A 21,730-nucleotide genomic window follows, 5' to 3' on the forward strand; every position below is an offset into this window, starting at 1 on the left:
GGATAAACATTACCCCCGGTAGAAGATTATCCATATCGGGTATAATAAGCTTATCCTTTCAGTACTCCGTTATGGATAAACATTGCTCTCAGTAGAAGATTATCCATATCTGGTATAGTAGCAGCTTACACAGCAGCTTCCTTTCTTCTATAAATAGAAGAGATTTCAGTTCATTATGTACATCAGTTTGAATTCGAATAATATATCAGTTTCTCTCTATACTTGTCTTTATTTTATAGTCTTTATTTTATAACAAATACTTAATTTTTTTAAAAGTTATATTTTTTCTTTTGCAGAAAGCTTTCTGAAAAATTGTCCAAACGATAGAACGTATTTCTGAAATCTAAATTATTTCGTTGTATTGTATCTTCTTCATGGTGGACTAATTGAATGTTCATCACTACACTTAAAAAATTTAGAAAAAGAACTAACACCTTCAACACTTAGAGCTCCGCCCAAAACCAAGAGAAAAAGGGGCTAGGAGCCTAGAGTTAATGAAATTGGAAATCCTTCCAACCGCTGAATTGAACCACCAACAAGGTGAAAGTTAAAGTAATCAACCAATTGAGCTATAAAAGTTAACTGTTTTAGACTAAAAATTAGACGAATTCTTTATTTGAAACTTATTCTTGAAAGAGTGGAGGGTTTCATCTTTCATTCAATGGATGCTCTTACAAGGTATTCTCGAACAAAACTCTTTAAAAAAAAAAATTTAGATTTTCTTTACGGTTGGAAGCTTCCTTCAAAATTTGGGCAGAAGCAGCCCAACCGAAATTTACCTCTCAAGAGTAGTGCTTTTATAGAGGAAACTAGAAGCCATTAGAGCTGCGTTTGAGCTAAAACCCACAACATGTTAACTAATACTGGCATCAGCCATCAATATCACACTCAAAATCAGCGAAAAATTAGGCAGAAAGGCTAATGATCACGCATTTGCGTTCAAAGGATAATGAACCCTTCTTTCATGGAAACTTTGATCCTATCTAAAGAACATAAATACGAGCAATCACCTGAATCAAGATTTCCACCTTTCATGAGGAAAAGAAGAAAAAATAATGCACAAGGAAGCGGTAAAGTAGCAAAGCTAAAGTATACACACTTCATGTTGATTGGGAGCCAGAAGAGGAGTCATTCACATAAAGTCATGGATCAATTCATCCATCAAAGATGAAAGGATCACTTTCTCAATGTCAACACCCTCTTCAAAGGCTTCAAAGCTAAAATCAGTCCACTTGCCATGTTGTGTGCTCATGTCCTTGTCGACAACCTCATCCACCATCAACTCTTCCATGCTTGTCCAACCAGCAATCTCTCTGTACACTTCTTCTGCCAACCACTCCTTTCTTTGGACCAGTGCCGTCCACTTTGCCCAAACTTCAAAACTTCCACCGGAACTCTGTTTACATCTGAATTCCAGACATTCAACCACCGAGTCAAACAATACTCTCCTCTTAATCTTCAACTGCTCTTCTACATTTTTATTCGTTCGAGTCTTCTGATTCTCCAACTGGTCAAAGAGATCGAGAGAAATAATGCTCTGAGCCTCACCCAGCAAAAAATCTTCCAACATCAAGTCCGAACTTCTAATTATATCTCTAATATATCTAAACTCCCAGTAAGGTGATTCATCGAAATTTGTGGAAGTTGATGCAGTAGTGGAATCCTCTCCACCTTTGTCAGCAAGAGAAACTGAAGAGGCTGAGTCCAATAACTCTGCATCACTTTCAACCAAATGGGTCCTCATGCAGCTTTTCCAATTCATCATTTCCTGAGATCCATCAGACAGATGGTACTTGCTCCCTGAATCATAAAGTTTCACCAGTCAGAATTTACCTTCTTCCTATAATTAGTTTGTCGAAGAAAACACTGTAACAAAATTAGAGAATCAAGATTTATGCATATATACAAAATTGATCAGAAGAAGTTCAATCTTGCAATGAAGTAGTCAATGTATGTGTACAAATCTGAAGAAAGAGTACACACTGAACAGAATTTAGACAGATCTGCATAAAGATGGAATTGGGCGAGGTAGAACCAGAGGAACAAGAAAAAGACATAATACTCTAGGAAACTACCAAATAAAATGTCAATTCCTGAGTAAGGAAACATTTTATAAAACTACACCTGCCTTTCTTCAATACTGAAGAAAGTTGTATGTTTACGATAGGAAACATCCAAACAGAAATTAAAGGGAGAGCTTGAAGTCTTGGACGCATAAATAGAAGGTGTAACCCAAGGTAAATGCAAACTTCGAACATGTATTCAGCCAGCTCATCTTTTATCTGTTATTTTTATTACTAAAGGTGCCTTGGGGTTCTTTTCACTTTAATTAGGCAATGTTCATTACGACTTAAATACTTTAACCAAAAGTAGATGAAATAGGACAAGTAATAATCCCACTTGAAGGAGAGGAAGATAATATTTATCCATGGAGTTGAGAGACGAGAACTTCTGCAACCTTTGTCCAAACCATGTGATAATCATGCAAGATGGGATGAGCAAAAAATACAAAATTATCTTATCCCACATTATCGCTGTAATAAACGTTACCTTAAGGTTATCCTACTGCTGTTTCCCAAAGTACTTTTCCTATTTTCCATTTTTATCCATATAGCAAAGCCAGGCTCATTTTGCTAAGTGGCAAAGTTTCTAAGTTTTGAGATTGAAAATATAATACAAAATGCCTTGTAAGAAGAAAAACATGCAATATGATTCTTTTGATTTTTACGACGGCTGTGTGCGAGTCAGCTTGCACGCACCTCGACTATTTCACCGGGTACCTGCTACCTCTCCACCAACACAAGTACCGAGTTAACTGTGCATACTAAGATTAGGCGGATGAGAAGCAATCACCTAGTGCTTCTCGTCTCTGTTGGAACTTGAACCCTGACCTCCGAGGTACGCACCCACTTCATGACCACTAGGCCACATCCTTGGGTGCAATAATACAAAATGATACTACCAGGTCTTATTTTGGTCATAGTGTACTATCTTTTAAAAGTCAAAATAAACCGCAGAAAGATCCACCAGATCTTATCTGGGTGTTAGTGTACATAGTTTAAAAGGTAAAACAAAATGGCCATTCTGCACATGTACTTCTATGAAAAAACCATTCCTAATATCAACAAAATTATCATCCGGACTCTCTTTTCTCACTCTACTAATACCTATATTGAGGTGAAATATATTTGAACACAAGAAAATACTAGTAAATACCATTAAAAATTTATGGCACAAAATAAACTCTTTCAGCTAAGTCAATAATATATACTCCCTCCGTTTCATATTATATGAGGTAGTTTGACTCGGCACGAAGTTTAAGAAAAAGAATGAAGATTTTTGAAACTTGTGGTCTTAAAAGCTTAAGGGGTAAAAAGTTTGTGGGGCCATGACATTTGTGTGGCTATAAAAGCTTCTCATTAAGGGTAAATGGGAATGAAAGAGTTTAAAGTTGAATTATTTCCAAATTTAGAAATGTGTCATTTGTTTTGGAACAGACTAAAACGGAAAGTACCTCATTTAATATGAAACGGAGGAAGTATATGACTACCACTCCGATTGTATGTGATCTATCACCCGATAAGCCATGCCTCATAAACAGATGAATCATCATATTTAAACAGGAAGAAACTAAAAATCAGTATTATTACCATCAGTAGTTAAACTTCTGTAGCTGTCCAAGGAGTTGCAACTGCCTCCTGAGTTAGAAGGTTCCAAACTTGAGACCAGACTAGAACAGGGGACACTAAATTCTCTTTCACACATAAAGCTGCTGGCAGTTTTAGGTTTTTCTACCTTTTTGGGACCCTGAAATTGTTGCAGATAAGATTAGCCTAGCACATCATTTCTTTTAAGAAAAAGAAATACAGTAATAATATAGAAATAGGACTTCAACGACAGCAGCTATGCCTCAATCCCAAACTAGCTGAATTTGCATATACACAATTTTTTAATGTTATTGTTAACAATTGGATAGCAAATCAATCAACTATGTCAGTCTCAAACTAGTAGGAATCGAATATATGAATCCTTGCATCCCCAAATCAGAGGATTTATCATAGTTAAACCAATTTTCACACTAGCTGTCAACCTAACGCAAAGCTCCTCTTTGTCTGGGTTTAGGACCAACATGCTGTCACATCGGCAGAATTTGAGTGTAACAACTGGACTAATGAGGAAAACTGAAAGATGCAGAAAACAAGAAAAAAGAAAAAGAAAACATGTAGTAAAGTAGGAGATTCGCATAACTGCTTCTATGAAAATAGGCATGTCTATGCCGTAACATCTGAGAGAGGGGGAGAGAAGTTGGAATCTTCCGTTCAGAGGAAATCCCAAAGACATTTTCCTGGAGGTCCTTCCATTTCTAAACCGTCCTTTTATCACTCTAATCATGTCTCTCAGAAAATCTAAATCTGGCATTCAATGATTTGAATTAAACAAATCAAAAAAGGAAAAAAGTCCTTAGACCCTAGACCTCTTTGGCTTATGGTAATGGCACAGAAAGCCTCTTGATATATCTACGCCTACTCTTTTGTTCTGCCTTGAGAAATCAAAGGTAAAAAATGATGACTTTGAAAATAATTCAAAACAACCCTCATTATTCTTGCTAAGTGGTTGTTGCACGCTTTCACATTTGGCTACTTGTTAGCTATACATACATTTATCTTTTCTATTGATGAACCTCAACCTAAGCATCTGATCTCACCCACTATAATAAGCAATCTCCAGTAATGATAAATAAATCTGAAATCTTCTATTTCTTTTCAGTGAGGACCAAGTATATGCACCATTCTCAATGCAAAAAATCTGTCAAGGCTCAAAACCAGTTAACAGCTCCGACCACATGTCAAAAAGTTTCTTATGCATATGCTCAGTTATATGTATTCCACTTTCTCATTGCTTTACCTGTTCTTTTTTTTCTCTTCAGGATTTTCTTTGGGGTGGGGTGGTAAAAAAATGGAATTTTGAAGCTAAGGGAATATCAGAAATACCTGCCACATCTGAGTTGCAGTAAGCCGGAGGTCATCAACAAAAGAGTGACCATTGTCATCTGCTTTTTCGTGAAGCAAATCAACTTGAGGCCTCTTTCCATATGCTACAATGGACACACTATCTTCCAAAGAATTGGCAGAAATAGAGGCTGTCCCTGTTTTAATGAGATCTTCACAGGATGATCCAACTTTAGAAGTTAATTCTTTAAGTTTTTGTTCTAAGAGCATACCTAAATCATCACCACCGATGACATTCGAACCTAAAGGAGATATCGTTGATGCTCTTGAATCAGACTGATCATCATAAGAACCCGGAAAGAGAGACAAAACATTACTCTTTTCCAACACATGACTTGATGAAGTGGAGCCAGGCAGTGATTTTTTGATGGGTGAGGTGAAAGTAAATGACACAACATCACTCCCATTTTTTCTGTCAGCTGTATCCCAATTGGAGCATCCTTCAATAGTTAAATTACATTTTATAGACCTCTCATCTTTACTCTTCATCAAATTATCAGGACCACATCCATCAGAGTCAATATCTCCATTGACTGGCCTTTTCTTTCCAGTAAAGGACCTCAGTCTGGAGTCCCTAGATGATGAGAGTTCCTTTCCAGCATCGGGTTCTACAAGACTTGCAATCCTGGGAGCAGTAGTGGTATTTACAACAATTCTACTTACAGTCTTGGTTGGCCTAGACATGTCACCAGTGGATGATACTTTTTTCTCTTTGTGGTACGGAGCTAAAGTTTTCAAACTCTCTACATCTTTATAAGATACAGAGTTCTGCTTCTGGTTGTTCTGCCTGAGCACATCAGAGGGCCGGCTGAGTGAAGTTCTTCTTTCCCCAACTTTTTGTAAACTTGGCCGACTTCTAACAGACTTAGACTCATTCTTTTCTTTCTGGTTTGCTGGGTTCTTATTAGCAGTAGATGTCTTTCCCTCTCTTTTCTGAACATTGGTCTTCGCCTGAACTGCAAGTGAAACTGACTTCTCCTTCCCCTTATTTTGGGAGACATCTCTTCTTGATACCTCAGAAGCTCTGAATTGACGTGTATTATCTGATTGAACCTGACCTCTTTCACTGGGTTGTCTTCTGATATGTTTAACAGAATTTTGTTCTTTTGGCCTGTGTGATGCTTCATAAATCCTGGACTGTCTTTGAGCAGCCTCCATTTTATCTTTCAAGTCCCGTATTCTCAAAGGGACAGAGGAAGACCCGGAAGATTGCATCTTCTCTCTGGTTGCGGGTCGAGGACTCTGCTCATATATCTTTGCAGCAGCCTCTAATATGTATGCTGCATTCTTAGGAGGGATGAATCCAGGACTCTTGATAGGAGATAACAATCTGTGTTGAGTTACTGAGATAGGTTTAGCTGATTTTGGAGGCAATATCTCACTTTGAAACCTCTCAATGGGCCGGCTCTGCACCTTCTGCAGCTTCAGTTCAACAGGGTTTCTCCTAAATCCGTCCAATTTATTTCGCATGTTACCATCAACTATCATATGATGTTCATTCTGGAAATCAGCCACAAAATTTATATACGGAGAATCTCTGAACGAATGACAATCAAAGGATGAGTTAACGCAGGGATCAGACTCTTTTGAAGTTGGTAAAGAATCCAATCCCATAAGACGTGCAACAACCCCAGGTGCTTTTTGACCATAACTTCCATCCTCGGTTACTGATGAGGCACAATAAAAATCATACATCTGCTTGGAGTTGGAACCAGGACCATAGTCATGAGCCTTCAATCACATATGCAGAATTATCACAATGACAGACCAAAAGATATGATCCACAGTCATAAAGATAATCTCTTGAATTATTTGAGAGGAGATAGCAGAGCAAAATAAAACAGAAGTTACCTGCTCAAATCTTAAATTGGTTGACCCATTGGTATTTTCTTTTCCTTGTTTAGAGTTTTCTGCAGTCACAATAACAGGAACATGGGCATAGCAAAATATTCATCAATAAGCATCAATCACAAGAAAAGGTGGCCTTCAACTGCCAACGGGCAAGGAGAAAAGGAGTTACCAGGTAGTTCAGACTTGTTAGAGAAAAGCTTCTTTCGAGATTTGATATTCCAATCAAATAGCTGAAGAAAGCCTCCCTTTGAACTTCGCTTCTCAACCTCCATTTCCTCATTTAATAACCAAATACTCCCATGTGGAGGTATGAGCAAACAAAATCAGACAACCATCTGTTGACAAGAATGGAAAATTGTTAAGGCATCAGGTCCTAAGTAAACAAGTAATCAGAGGAAATAAAAACCTAGCAACCAAATGATGGAGTTACTACCGGACACCAAAAACTGCATTAGATGTACAGAGATTATATCAGGTATACAGAGCTTAACAGCAGACATCAAAAATTCTATAAGTACTACCGAGTTTTATACCAGGATTAGAACATCCTTATCCCTAGAACCAAAAAAACCCTAAAAGTTCAAATAAAATGATTTTCTCAATATAAATGGAAGTCATTTCCACTTTTCGGTGAAAACATTTCTCCACAATTCAAGGTAGCAAAACGCTGAATATTGGATATGATTTCACATAGGAAATTATTTTTCAGGAGAACATTTTCGTAATACCAAATAATAATTTTTCAGCTAAAAGACACAATTTTTGCAAAGCTGAAAGCTGACTCTTTCTAACCAGCATTACTTCATCTTAGCGGATGAAAGATTTATGAAGATCCCATATTTCAATTACTACATCCAAATAAACATATAAACCCAAATATGTAAAAGCATTTTGTATAAACAGACAAGAACAGTCGAATCATGAGCTAGATGCAGGAAAAAAATCAACTAAAATCATACAACAAACATTGACAATTGTAATTTTGACAATGAGGAACAAACACACAACTAAGAACAATTGTGAAACAAACTCACCAGTGAATGTTCAATGAGTCGAATCTCCCCCCTTTTTTCCACCATAAAAGAAGAAAAAAGTAAGATCTGAAGTTGGGGTTGAAGCAAAAAAGCAAGTACAGGGTTTTTGTTCGAAAATTGATCGGTGCGATGGTGGAGAAAGAGTGAAGGAGGAGCTGGGTAACAGTAACAAATGAGAGGAAATGGAAAGTGCAACTGTGTGTGTGTGTGTGTGTGTGTGAGAGAGAGAGAGAGAGAGAGAGAGAGAGGATTTGAAATTAAAAGGGGGAGGGCGGAGTGGCGTGTGAAGTGAAGAGTTAAAAGACTAAATTGATAATAAGACAAGGGAAGAGACAACGTCCTCACCGTTACATATGTACGACTTATTTTAATTATTATTACAAAATTCTTCTTTGACTGCTCTTCCGATTGAATTATTTAGGCTCCCTTTTTATGTGCTAATAATTGTCACAAACTCAAATAGATAATACTTAAATAAAAGTATTCTTCTTTTTGTTATAATAAAAGTATTCATTATGTGGTCATGTCGTTCGAGATATAAAGGGGTCGTTTAATTTGTGAACAAGTATACACGAATTAGAGGCGGATCCACCTTGCGTCCTACGGGTTCACGTAAATCTAGTAGCTTTTGTCCAAACAGTATAAATATATTCGAAAAATTCACTAAATAATTATAAATGTTTGAATGTAAACCCAGTTACTATTAAAAATTTACTCGAGGTTGTTGCAGGAACCCATAAGCATTAAATCTTGGATCTGCCTCTAACACGAATTATCATGATGAATTATAAATATGGATTAAATAATGATTAAAAAATTTAATGAAAATATTTTTATTAATAGATGTGTTGCAGAATATCGTGAGTTAACTAGCACGCAATCACACACAAAGTAAATAGAGAAGAAAAATCAACACAAGGATTTAACGAGGTTCGGCTAAGAGTTTTCCACTATAAAAGAGAAGAAAAGCACAATACAATCTATAGAATCCTCAGCTACAACCCCTATATATATATCCCAAAAGGTCTCAAACATATATGAGAAAGGTTTCCCAATTTGACAAGGACTATAGGTTTTCCTTTCCCAAATCTATTACGACAATGAGTTTTCCTAAACCTATAGGGACTATGGGTTTCCTAAAAATACAAGGAAATAATTCAAGCCACAAATAAGAAATCTTCCCCTTAGCTTGAATTCTCTTCATCAACAGGAACATCGTCTCTCTACCTTGCCCTCAGCCCTCGCAAGGGCTCTATTGATTGTCGCACGCATCAACCAAGTCTAGGCAACGCCTGAACTTGTTAAGAGACTTAATCTCTTCAGCCATAACACTAACTGTTGATTTGGTTCTGTACCCGAAATAGCTTTTGGATAGCTATAACACTCAAACGCATCAGCTGTCTCTGCAACTACCAAAGTAAATCCCCACAGGATTCGTATATCCAAGAAGATTCCCATCAACTACGTTTGCAAACCTTTGCGGTCAGTTGATCACTCTCTTCTCTCTGCATGTTGAATGTTATAAGGTTGTTGTTGCGCAGGTGCATCAGTATTTTGCACCTCCTCCACTTCTTCTACTTCAGAACTACTAGGCTGAGCTAGTGGAGATTCAATTTCTAGCTCTATGCGGTCACTGACACAATAATTTGTTTCTGCTATTGCCTTCTCCCTCTGACTGTCCAGTGAGGCAGATTCATTGAATGTTACATCCCTACTGATAATTAGCCCTGGAGTCTTTTGATCTGTGCACCACAACCTATAACCTTTCACTCCAGTTGCATACCCTAGAAATATGCACTTTTTTGCCCTCGGCTCAAGTTTTCCATCTCTCACATGAGCATAAGCAGGACAACTAAATATCCTTAAATTTGAATAATCAGCAGGCGAACTGGACTATACCTTAAAAGGAATTTTGAACTCAATAGTTGTGGATGGAGATCTATTGACCAAATAACAAGTTGTATTGCTTGCTTCAACCCAAAATCCTTTGCTAACACATGAGTGTGAAAGCATGTTTCGTGCCCTCTCACAAAACGTTCTATTCATATGTTCAGCAACACCATTTTGTTATGGTGTTCCGATAGAAGTGTGGTGTTTCACTATGCCCTCTCTGCTGCAGAAATTATCGAACTCAGAATTGCAAAATTCCATCCCATTGTCAGTTCGAAAGCGCTTAACTTTTCTTTCCGTCTGCCTCTCAACCATCGTCTTCCATTTAACAAATGTCGAAAATGCCTCATCTTTTGTTTTCAGAAAATACACTCACACCATCATTGAGTAATCATCAATTAAAGTCATAAAATAACTGGCACCACTCTTGGAGGGAATTCTGTTTGGACCTCACAAATCAGAGTGTATATAATCTAACTTGTCTCTGGTTTTGTGCGCGGCCTTCTTGATGAACTTTACCCTTGTCTATTTACCAAACACACAATGCTCACAAAAATCCAAAACTTGATTTTTGTACCCATTCAGCAAATTCTGCTTACTCAACAAAGACAATTCATTATCACTCATATGGCCAAGTCGCAAGTGCCACAACTGAGACTGATTCAGATCACTTTTCCCCAGAAGCTACAGTAGTTTTCCCTTCAACTACACTAGCCTGAAGATGATACAATTTAGAATGTAGTTTACTCTTTATGAATACCATGAAGCCTTTACACACTTTAAGTACTCCATTTTCGGAGTGAAATTTATAACCTTGATCATCCAAAGTCGAAAGAGAAATCAAATTTCTCTTTATCCTAGGAACATGCCAACACTCAATGTTTCTGACAATTCCATCGAACATTCTCAATTTGATGTTACCAACCCCCTCTACTGGTAATGGATTATAATCTCTCATATAGACAGTCCCACTTATTTGTTTGTAAGTTGCAAACCAATTCTTGTATGGACACATGTGGAAAATAGCACCAGAATCAATAACCCAAGAATTTTGCCCATGACTAGAACTCACAGCACAAACTTCCCCTACATAGTCACTATCATCAGAATTATTGCCAATGTCAACAATATTTTCCGAATTATCTATTTTCTGCTTCCCTCTTTTCTCCTTCAACTTAAGACAATCTCTCTTGTAGTAACCTTGCTCCCCGCACTCATAACAGTGTTGCTTCCTTGCTCTAGACTTTGATCTTGTAGTTGATTTTTTCCTGTTAAAGTCCTTTTGTTGTGTTCTTCCTCTAATCACAAGACTCTCGCCCTCAATTCTGATATCTGGAAAGCTTTTTTTCAACTCTTTAGATTTTAGTGCATTACTAACATCTTCTAGTGAAATGTTGTCTTTCCCATAGAGCAGTGTATCGACAAAAGTATCATAAGACTATGGTAAAGAGCATAACACAATCAAAACCTAATCTTCACTCTCAATTTTGATATCCACATTCTTCAAGTCCATTATAATTGAATTAAACTCATTAAGGTGAGTTTTAACAGGTGTACCTTCGTTCATACGGAGATTGTATAACCTCTTTTTCAGGTAGAGGCGGGTTGTCAGCGATTTCTTAGAATACAGATCTTCCAGCTTCTTCCATGTTGTTGCTGCAGAAGTTTCTTTAGCAATTTCACGAAGAATGCTATCTGTAACGCTCATGAAGATCGCACTCAAAGCCCTCTCTTTCAGGTCTTCCTTCTTTGTCTCTTTCATATCTTCAGGAAAATCCTCATCAATTACTTTCCATAATCCTTGTAACACCATGGATGATTTCATCATAATCTTCCATAGACTGAAACTAAAACCTCCGTCAAATTTCTCTACTTCGTACTTTGTTGAAGATGATGAAGACATCTTAACCCTAGATTATATGTAGAAACCCGAACCTTGCTCTGATACCAATTGTTGCGGAATATCGTGAGTTAACTAGCACACAATCACACACAAAGCAAATAGAGAAGAAAAATCAACACAAGGATTTAACGAGGTTCGGCTAAGCCTAATCCTCGGGGCAAAAACAGAGAGAGTTTTCCACTATGAATGAGAAGAAAAGCACAATACAATCTATAGAATCCTCTCCTACAACCCTTATATATAGATCCCAAAAGGTCTCAAACATATACGAGAAATGTTTCCCAATTTGACAAGGACTATAAGTTTTTATTTCCCAAAATCTATTAGGACAATGAGTTTTTCTAAACCTATAGGGACTATGAGTTTCCTAAAAATACAAAAAATAATTCAAGCCATAAATAATAAGATGTTTAGTTCATTGGAACTTATTACATCCATGCAAGACACTTATTACATTATCCAAATGGTTTCAATGAGAATCGTTATTGTTTTCTGAAAAAATGATCCACAAAAATAAAAGAAATAGAAACTTCATCTCCCTCTCTTTAGCCTCCTTCCAGGTTCTCGTTTTATTTTTACTTCATTTTTCTAGTGGAATTTATTTATTTATTGGGAGGGAGGAAAAGGGAGTATTTGTAGTAGTTATATTTTATTGGGAGGGAGGAAAAGGGAGTATTTGTAGTAATTAAATTGTTTTTCTTGTTCCTAGAGCCAACAAGGTGGAACAAAAGATGAGCATTGGGAGTATCCTTTTCTGTTTTTGAGAGGATACAATATTATCTCAAAGAATAGAACTTCAATATTTCCGAGGAATTTGCTTTCTTCAATTTGATTTTCCTACCCTAATTGGTTTGGACTTTATGCTTGACTTATAGTAACGTACTCCCTCTTTGCTTTTAATTCTTTTCACGTCTTTTAAAAAATAATAACTGAAATACGTAATTTATTATGGTATGCATATTAATTGATGCATATTTTATTGAATTTGAGAAAATGATTTGAAATGAGTAATAAATACTGTAGGTATAAAAGAAAAAAAATTGTCTTCTCTTGATATGCGTAATGTGACAAGTAAAAATGAAAATCTATATCTTAGTATACATGTCAAGTGAAAGTGAACGGATGAAGTATAAAATATCAGTGAGATAAGCAGGGAGGTACTTTCCAATATTCAGGTCCTTTAGATCAATTTTTGTTTCAAATCTAACTTTACACACTGAATATATATAGTTAGGTAATATAGACCTTGTTGTATTACGGTCTCAAATATTAGTTGTATTAACATTGTAAATTTGTTCTATAATGACGGAAAAACTTCTGGTTTTGCCTTTTTGGTACAACTGAAATATCATTGTTTAAATCTCGATTACACGTTAACACCGATAATATGTACTGTAGCACATTAGGTGCTAATTTGCAAAAACATAATAAAAAATACTATCATTAATATTTCAATTAGTAAAGTGTAAATTAAGTGAGACATTTAAGGAGAAATAAAAGGTAGTTTAGATATTCTTATGATTAAGACTATAATGTCTTTATTAAGTGTTGTGGTAAAACCTTAAAAAAAATAGGAGAGTACTTATCAAGCTGCTAATCCAAAATTGTGTAATACGAAAATTCTTTTTGAATAATTATTAAATTTTCGTGTGACAGGATGCATCATTGATAGGTCCCAAAATTAAAGGTGACTTAAATATTGGTGTGCAAAATTTTCAAAGTGACCAGCATGAGTTTGTCACATTCAAAACCAGCAAATGAGGTTTTTGGGGACCATTATATCATAGCCATGTGAGAATTCAACTGTGCAATTAACTCCATCCGCGGAAAGAATAATAGTATTTCTTCTTTTTTATTTCAAAATTCCTACTTTTTTTAATTTAAAAAAATGTACATTTTCTTATGAAGTGAAACGTAGATGCATGAGAATTTAACATAATGTAGCGTTAATCAACCATTTGTTACTCCTACCAAATGTTAATTATAATAATTTGAAATAACTTTGTCATTCTACGCCAAACGTTGGCGAGGAAAATGGTGAGGAAAAAAGCAAGAAATTGACAACTCAAGATAAGCATGGCTTGAATTTTAGGTACCAATGTCCCTCATTAACATGATGAATTACGATTATGAAAAGGATTTATGAAACTATACATGTGGTTTAGGTCAAAAGATTCTTAAAATCTAAATGCATTGGCTATTTGTTAAGATCTTAGATCCGGTTCCAATCATAATTCTATCATCTTTTCTCTCTGCCACCTATCAATCCCTTGACTTGGTTACATTTTTTTTGTTTTGAAAAAAAAAACTAACCATATTTTAAATCCTTAAGTATATAATTTTGAAATATTCTGGACTACAAGTTTACAACCAACAACAACAATAACCCAGTAAAATCTCACAAGTGGGGTCTGGAAAGGGTAGAGTGTATGCACTTTACCCCTACTCTGAGAGGTAGAGAAACTGTTTCCGGTAGACGCTCGGCTCAAAAAGACAAAAAGAGATCAATAGAAAACAATAGAAATAATGACAACAACATAAGAAAGAAAGAAAGAATAGATGCAAAACACTAACAACAACCAGTAGATAAGGCTCGGCATAGCCACCCACCACTATTTTTAGTTCCACTAAAAACAACATTAAAAGCTAGTTTTATACCCATTAAGCAAAGCTATACGTTTTTCAACTATTCTTTTCTTTTTTAATCTCGTCTATAATTTTCTTTCGGAATAAAGCTTTAAAGGCTAGAGGAGAGGACCATTAACAGAAAATTCCATAATAGGCCCATTAGCAAGTATTCAACAGTTAAGATGTGAGCTGGCGACATTGTGAACCATCTAACTCTATATTATTCTTTCTTTAATAATCATAGGAACAAGAAAGCAAGTACCAAAACTTAAGTGTCTGACATATACGGCCAATTCAACAAGATATCTGGCGTAGTCATAAGTGCCATTAAGAAGGAAAAAAATATTGTATGCGCTCCTTTTTCATCTTACTCCATACATTACACACAGTCGTATAATTCTTGAATCTGATCTACACAAAATTATATCTTATGACCTTGAAAACGGACCTTCTTGATTTTTTGACCCTCGCTTGTCCTATGGGCAAACTTTTTAGGTTAGAAGTTAAAAGTGTTACCCATAAAGCAAGCGAGAAACAACACTTGTTAAATTTAAAGTTCTGCCCATGAGACAATTAGGGTCAAAAAATAAAAAAAAATGCACCCAAAATGTCCCATTTGTGTAGATCACCGATGATCTATGGGTGAACAAAGATGATAGTAATAAGTGCATGACAATATGACACATACTTTTTATATATTGAATTTATTTCTAAATTATATACATTCTTACCTAAAATTTGTTACTTAACAATGGTAAATCAAAATGATTTTATGTTACACTAGGTCCGAGTAATTTTGTTTACCATGATTCTTAACAATTGGAGAACAAATCAAGGTCCATTATATCTGGATTACCCCTCACTGGGACCGTTAATCATCACAAAACACATAAATCTCAAGCACATTAGAGAGAAGGGTTAATTTTGTTGTGCTATAAATGATTGTATTCTAGAGTTTAGATTAAGACAACCAAATGTAATATATCGCAGGATGAACGCCCCATATCTCGCAATAATATATGGTAACGTAACTAGTTGGGTTACATCATATACTCGGCCACTTCATGAAATGAAAACTAGAAACTCTTCTTATTAAAAACGGAAAAGGGCCAAATTACTATCAGAAAAGGTTTAAATGTATTTGTCGTTATACTTTGAGTCCATATATATACCACTGTCGATAAGGGTGTACATAGGTCGGGTTGGTTCGAATTTTATAATTATCAAACCAAACCAATTGTATCGGATTATTAAATCTAAAGACCAAACCAAAACAATAAAACTCGAATTTTTCACTCTCGGTTTTTCTCGAGTTTCTCGGGTTATTCGGGATTTTTCGGGGGGGTTTCCGGTAAAATCTTCGTAGAACAAAACATATAAATTATGCTCAAAATATTTCTTTAGTCCTAGTAAGATACAACTATATAAAGTATTTTCCAAGAAAATAATACAAAATATGAGATATGTCATGGCATTATCCTAAAATATTCAACAATAAAATTATGTAATATAAATATTATTAATTAAAAGGCCATAATAAAAATAAACATAATCTAAAAGTACTAAGTCATGCTAAAATAAGTAGACTAATAAGCGAGTAATAAATACATGACTAAACGCTAAAGAAAAAATAAAAATAGGTTATGCATTTTATCTAAATTATTGCAAAACAAAAAATAGATATTCAATACATTTCCGTTCGTAGTATTGAATTAAATTTCTTTTGTTAGCATTAGTATTGATTTGATTTTGGTTTGGGCTTTTGTTAGCACTATTTAATTTACTAATGTTAATGGCTATAAAACTTATTGGAACATTCAAAAGTTCTAAGTCCAACCTTGAAATAACACTTCAAAAAATAAAATTATGAAATATTTTAAGAAATATTTATAAATTACATTACAATAAGTATATTTATATATTAAAACCAACCCATAGTCGGGTTTTTTTTTTCTCGGTTTGACTCGGATTATCGGATTGGTGCGGTTTATCGGTTTTTTTTGTACACCCCTAACTATCGGTATACTATTGGTTCAAATATACCTTTTTCCGTTAAGTTTGTCCAAAGTGGACATCCAATACTACGTGACACTAACATTTGATGAGATGGATGCCACATGACTTGCCACCTCAGCACTCCTAACCTATTTTACCCTTCCCTTCTATTTTATTTTTCCACCACTAAAATTTTCTTCCCCTCTACAACTATTACCGCTACCATGAAAAAAAAAATATTTCAAATTTTAGTCTTTTATTTATGGATTAAGGGCGCTGAGGTGGCATGCAATGTGGCATCCATCTTATCAAATACCAGTGCCACGTATGATTGGATGTCCACTTTGGACAAACTTAACAGAAGAAGGATATATTTGAACCAATAGTATTACGACAAGGGTATATTTGGACCCAAAGTATAACGAAGAATATATTTAAATTTTTTCTCATAATATTAGGGTATATTTGGCCCATTGCCGTATTAAAAAAGTAAAAATTGCACGGGGCGCCCCTTTTTAACATGTAGCCGCTTTGTCTTTCTGTTTGTACCCGTACCCGTTTTTTTGTTAAAAGCCATTTGAAAAGACTATTTTGCCCTTCTTTATTAAAAGACTACTTTATCTCCAAGTATACGCTAGTCCTCTACTATCTCTGTCTCTCTCTCCAGTTATTCGCGTTTTTTTGATTTGCTCTTCTCTGAAATCAAAGGGTTTTCGTCGTTATTTCGTATTTTCAATTGCTAGTCGTCGTTGTTCTCACATTACGATTTAATCACAGGTACATTGCATTAACTTTCTGGGTTTTATTTTACGATTTAATTTCTGGTTTTGGGTTTGATAGTCATATATTTATGATAGGGTTTAGTTTGATAAGTTCATTAGTTTTACTTTTACGTTTGTATTTTTAGGTTTTTTGAACGAGTGTTTATGTTGTTAATGAAAATTCTATAAATTCTTCTGTGATTAGACGTTCAAATTTTTAAAAAATGTCAGAGTTAAACAGATGATAATGATACCTTAGATAGGAGCTGAAGTTTTTTTCATGTTTTGGCATTATTTTTTATTATGAATTTGTGTTTTGTTTTTTTGCTGAATGTTTCGTGCTTGTATGGAGAACCAGAATTAAGTTTTTGTGTTTGTAACTGGTGAATTCCATCTTTAGGAGCTGAAGTTTTTTGTGTTTGTAACTGGTGAAGTCCAGCTTTAGGAGATGAAGTTTTTGTGTTTGTTACTGGTGAACTTCAGCTCTAGAGCTGAAGTTTTTGTTTTATACCTGTCGAGTTTTTTTTTGTAACTGTCGAAGTTTTTCGAAAAAAGCTTTAGGAGAAAAACTATTGAATCCAACAAAAAACTTCAGCTGACCAAGCGCCGAAGTTTTTGGAAATATACTAAAAAACTGCAGCCCATAGGGCCGAAGTTTCTTGAAAAAGCTTAAGACAAAAACAATTGAATCCAACAAAAAATTTAGGCTGATCAAGTGCTGAAGTTTTTGGAAATAGACTAAAAAACTTCAACACATTGGGTCGAAGTTTTTCGAAAAAAGCTTAAGACAAAAACTATTGAATCCAATAGAAAAACTTCAGCTTAACAGGTGCTGAAGTTTTTGGAAATATACTAAACAACTTCAGCACATTGGCCGAAGTTTTTCGAAATAGCTTTAGGACAAAAAATTTAGCATGTTTTGGTATTTTTTTAAGTTGATACTTATCTTTTTTGCATTTACTATCTACTTTTTGTCTTTTGTCAACTACTTCATCTTTCATTTAAATTTGTTTGACCATATAGTAAATGATCCGAAAAGTTATTTTTCAGGCTGAAGTTATTTTTTTACTATAGAAAAACTGTGGGTTTTACTAGGGCTGAAGTTACATTTCTTTTTGCATTAACAACATACTTGTTTTTACCACCTACTTATCTTGTTTCATTCAATTTCTCTGAACGTAAAACAGTAAAAACAGCTGAAAAGTTACTTTTACATTTATAGATATTAAATTGATTAGGTGAACTCTTTGTCTATATTAACAATCTCTTCACTTGAAAATTTCATAGTCATTCATAGAGTTCTATCATATTTCTTTAAATTTGTATTCATCCTTAGTCTTTCAGCTTTTGTTAAAGAAAAAATGTCTGATGCAAGCGGAAGTGGGAAGCCTAATATGGATGAAATTATGCAGAAGTGGGAGAGTTTGAAGTGTGAGTGGTACAATAACAAACCGATGTCTAAGCTTATGCTTTTGTGGGATCAAATAAAGGCTGATTGGGAGAGAATCAGACCACAGTTTTTTGCCAATCAATCATTCCAGAACAAGCTTAACATGAAACGTAGTTGTGGAAGTTATTCAACCTCGTTCGACAAGGTTGTGCAGCAGTTTGATAGTTTTCAGTTTCCCAGCTAGAACGACTATTCCAAGCTGCAAAACAACCTGAAAACTCTTCTTTCTCTTATGGACAGAGTAATCGTCGAACAAAGTCAGCTGCGTGATCAATTCAACAAGTTAAAGATTGATCTTCTTGGATTCAATGGTCTTTTGCCCGACTACCCTACAGTTATCTCCGATAGTGATGATGATGAGATATTTAGAGAAATTGAGGAGTACTATGATGATGACGATGATGATGGTGATGATTGTTAGTGTTTGTAATCCTTTTTTATGTTTTCAATGCTATGTTTTTTGTTTACTTTAACCCATAGAGCTGAAGTTTTTTAGGTTAATTTTGTATAACTTCAGCCCGGAGAGCTGAAGTTTTGTTTGTAAATGTGTGTTGTTCTGACCTCTTTTTATATCAATGTAATTGTCACCCTCTTTGTTCTTAGCTTTCTATTGCATTATCCTTGTTATTTGTTTGTATTTGCTTTATACTTCTTAGTTGCTTAGAGATGCTACAATTTTTGTTTGTACATGTGTTTCTTTTTTGTGTTGTACGTATATGTGTGTGTGTGTGTGAGTGTTTGTATGCGTGTATGTGTGTTTGTTTAAGGATATGTATTTCACACACTGTAACCTAAAGTTTTTTCTCGCAGAAGTCATTATGTACTTTTTTAAAATGCAACAAAACCTGTAAGCCTACGCAACAAAAATGAGTGATTTGTACTTTAGCAGTATATAAAATTGTCCAATAGCTTTTTTTTATTCCTATGAAAAAAATCACATTTGAATTATGTCATACAATAAAGAAAGTCTAAATTCAGACCAAGGATTATTGAAGCTTGGAGTATTATTCAGTGTGTTTTTTGGAATATGGATGAGGTGCTGGAGAAGACAAGCAAGTTGTTCTGTTATGCCCAACTTGTTTACATCGACTGCATTTGGTAGACTTGAATGGTACTGATGATTCAGTCGCAGGTATATGCCTCTTCTTTTGTCTTCTTCCTTGTAAAATCTCTACATCGGGAGGTTTTGTGATCTCAGATTATACATTTTGTGGTATTTCCCATGATTTTTGATCTCCCACGGTATTCACATGTCCTTCATATGTTTTCAACCATGTTTCCCTTGAATACCAATTTGAGCAGTAATCAGATTTCTGCAAATATCTCTTATTAATAGCAGCAATTGCATGTGGACAGGGCAATTCATCAAGTTGGAAATTCAGGCAGTCACAAGTTCTCTTCTTTAAATCCACAATGAACTCAATTCCTTCACTATTTATTCTAAACAACATTGAGTCAAGGTTGAACACCTAACAAGGAATAAAAAATTAAGACAAATTATATTAGTGTATTTTTACTTCAAAAAGAAAAAGTATGAAATTTTTTAAATGTAAGCAGTAAATCACTGCAACAGATATAAAAAGCTGAAGTTAATAAATATACTCACAAACATTTTGCAAGCCAAGTCCATCTTCTTAGTCATCTCTTCTTCTGCCCATATTGATACTCTGTGAAAAGTTTCATTTGCTTTTTTTCTCCGTTCATAAAACCACTCTCCCAGCTTTTCTTGGATGAAATCTAACATTCTTAAAATAGACATTTCTCTCCCTTTTAATAAAACGGAATTCATTGATTCTACCATGTTTGTTGTTAGCATATCATAACGTCGTCGTGGGAACCACAATCGAGCCCATCTCTCGGGAGGCTCTTCCATTATGTAATTATATGTTTTCTTGTTAATACTTTTAAGTTGGGACATTAACTGATTAAAATCTTCACATTTGTATGACCTTGCAGCACTTTGAAAAAGATTTATTACCGTGGCCTTTGCATGTCTTTGCTTTAAATTTTTCTCAAAGTGATAGAGGCAGATACCATGGTGAGCTTCAGGAAAAACTTTTCTAATACCATTTGCGATCGATTGGTTTCTATCTGACAAGAAAACCAGTTCAAGACAGACTTGAATTGTTTTTCTCATTTCCCCGAAGAACCAAATGTATGCCTCATTGTTTTCTGAATCTGCTACACCAAAACATAGAGGAAATATTTGATTGTTTGCATCCTTTGATACAGCAACAAATAGAACACCACGATATTTTGACTTCAAAAAAGTTGCATCTACTGCAATAACGGGTCTACAGTACGTCCAACCAGCTACTGATGCCGCAGGAACGAAAAACAAGCAAATCTGTACATTAAAACACAAAAAAAACAAATCACAAGGTGTGAAGTTTTTCAAATAGTAACATTTGAAACTTCAGGCTGATGGTTAGTATTGTTTTGCTTACCTATTCTGCGCATCTCTTTTTATGCTTGTGTATGTTCCTGGGTTTTTGGCCACCATCATGTATAGGTATGAAGGAAGAATCTGGTAGTTCTCTTCAGGTGTTCCCCTTATGCAAGCAACAGCTTTTTGAATAGCACGTTATGCCTTGTGATAACCAATGTCAATTCCAAATTTCTTTTTCATTTCATTTTCTACAAAGGCTGGTGTAACCTCTATCTTTTTGTCTCGAACATGTTCTATAATTTGTTCACTTATAAAATTTGATGTAGCATGTTTCTGATCTGATTTTCTTGCATCAACCGAGCATTCATGGATGTTATGATATTTTATCACCCTGAACAGTGTGGAATTTTTTATTCTGGTAGCACGTACATTCCAACCACATTTGTCCACGATGCATTTCAGCTCGTATCTCTTGGAACATAATCTAACAGCAGTGAATTCAACTTTTTGATTTATCTCCAAGCTGCAGAAAAATTTAGTCATGTTTTGTTTGTTCTCAAAGATTGATCCAACTCTTACTTCCTCAGGCAATGCATCGTGCCTAAATATTTTACATGGTGGAGATTCTTTCACCTTTCTCCTCACTCTTTTTCTTGATTTCTGAGAAGCACAAGAACTTTCAGCAATTTCTTCAATTCTATGTGATGTTATCGGTATAAGCTCCATGTTTACTTCATCTTCATTGTTGTTTATCATTGCAGAAAGTGAAAAAAAGCTTTGTTGGATTGTGTGTTGGTTGTCAATTTACATTATTAGCTGT

General features: G+C 35.0%; 2 protein-coding genes across 3 annotated transcripts; both read right to left on the minus strand.

Moving 5' to 3' along the window:
- Positions 1–863: 863 nt before the first annotated feature.
- Positions 864–8,164, minus strand: LOC104224238 (uncharacterized). 2 transcript variants are annotated; one of them, XM_070168128.1, is made up of 7 exons: positions 7,895–8,164; positions 7,030–7,195; positions 6,861–6,919; positions 5,222–6,740; positions 4,992–5,146; positions 3,651–3,807; positions 864–1,800 (listed from the first exon to the last, which is right to left on the minus strand). In XM_070168128.1, exons 2-7 carry the CDS (start codon positions 7,130–7,132, stop codon positions 1,133–1,135), a joined length of 2,661 nt encoding a protein of 886 aa, XP_070024229.1. In that variant the 5' UTR covers positions 7,133–7,195; positions 7,895–8,164; the 3' UTR covers positions 864–1,132. The 2 variants fall into 2 exon arrangements, with proteins under 2 accessions (XP_070024229.1, XP_009774146.1); XM_009775844.2 differs by having other exon boundaries at positions 4,992–6,740.
- Positions 8,165–19,720: 11,556 nt separating this feature from the next.
- On the minus strand, positions 19,721–20,658 carry LOC138874657 (uncharacterized). Its single transcript, XM_070153431.1, has 2 exons — positions 20,188–20,658; positions 19,721–19,990 (listed from the first exon to the last, which is right to left on the minus strand). Exons 1-2 carry the CDS (start codon positions 20,656–20,658, stop codon positions 19,721–19,723), a joined length of 741 nt encoding a protein of 246 aa, XP_070009532.1.
- Positions 20,659–21,730: the final 1,072 nt, after the last annotated feature.

Source organism: Nicotiana sylvestris, chromosome 1 (assembly GCF_000393655.2).
Source record: "Nicotiana sylvestris chromosome 1, ASM39365v2, whole genome shotgun sequence".
Taxonomy (NCBI): domain Eukaryota; kingdom Viridiplantae; phylum Streptophyta; class Magnoliopsida; order Solanales; family Solanaceae; genus Nicotiana; species Nicotiana sylvestris.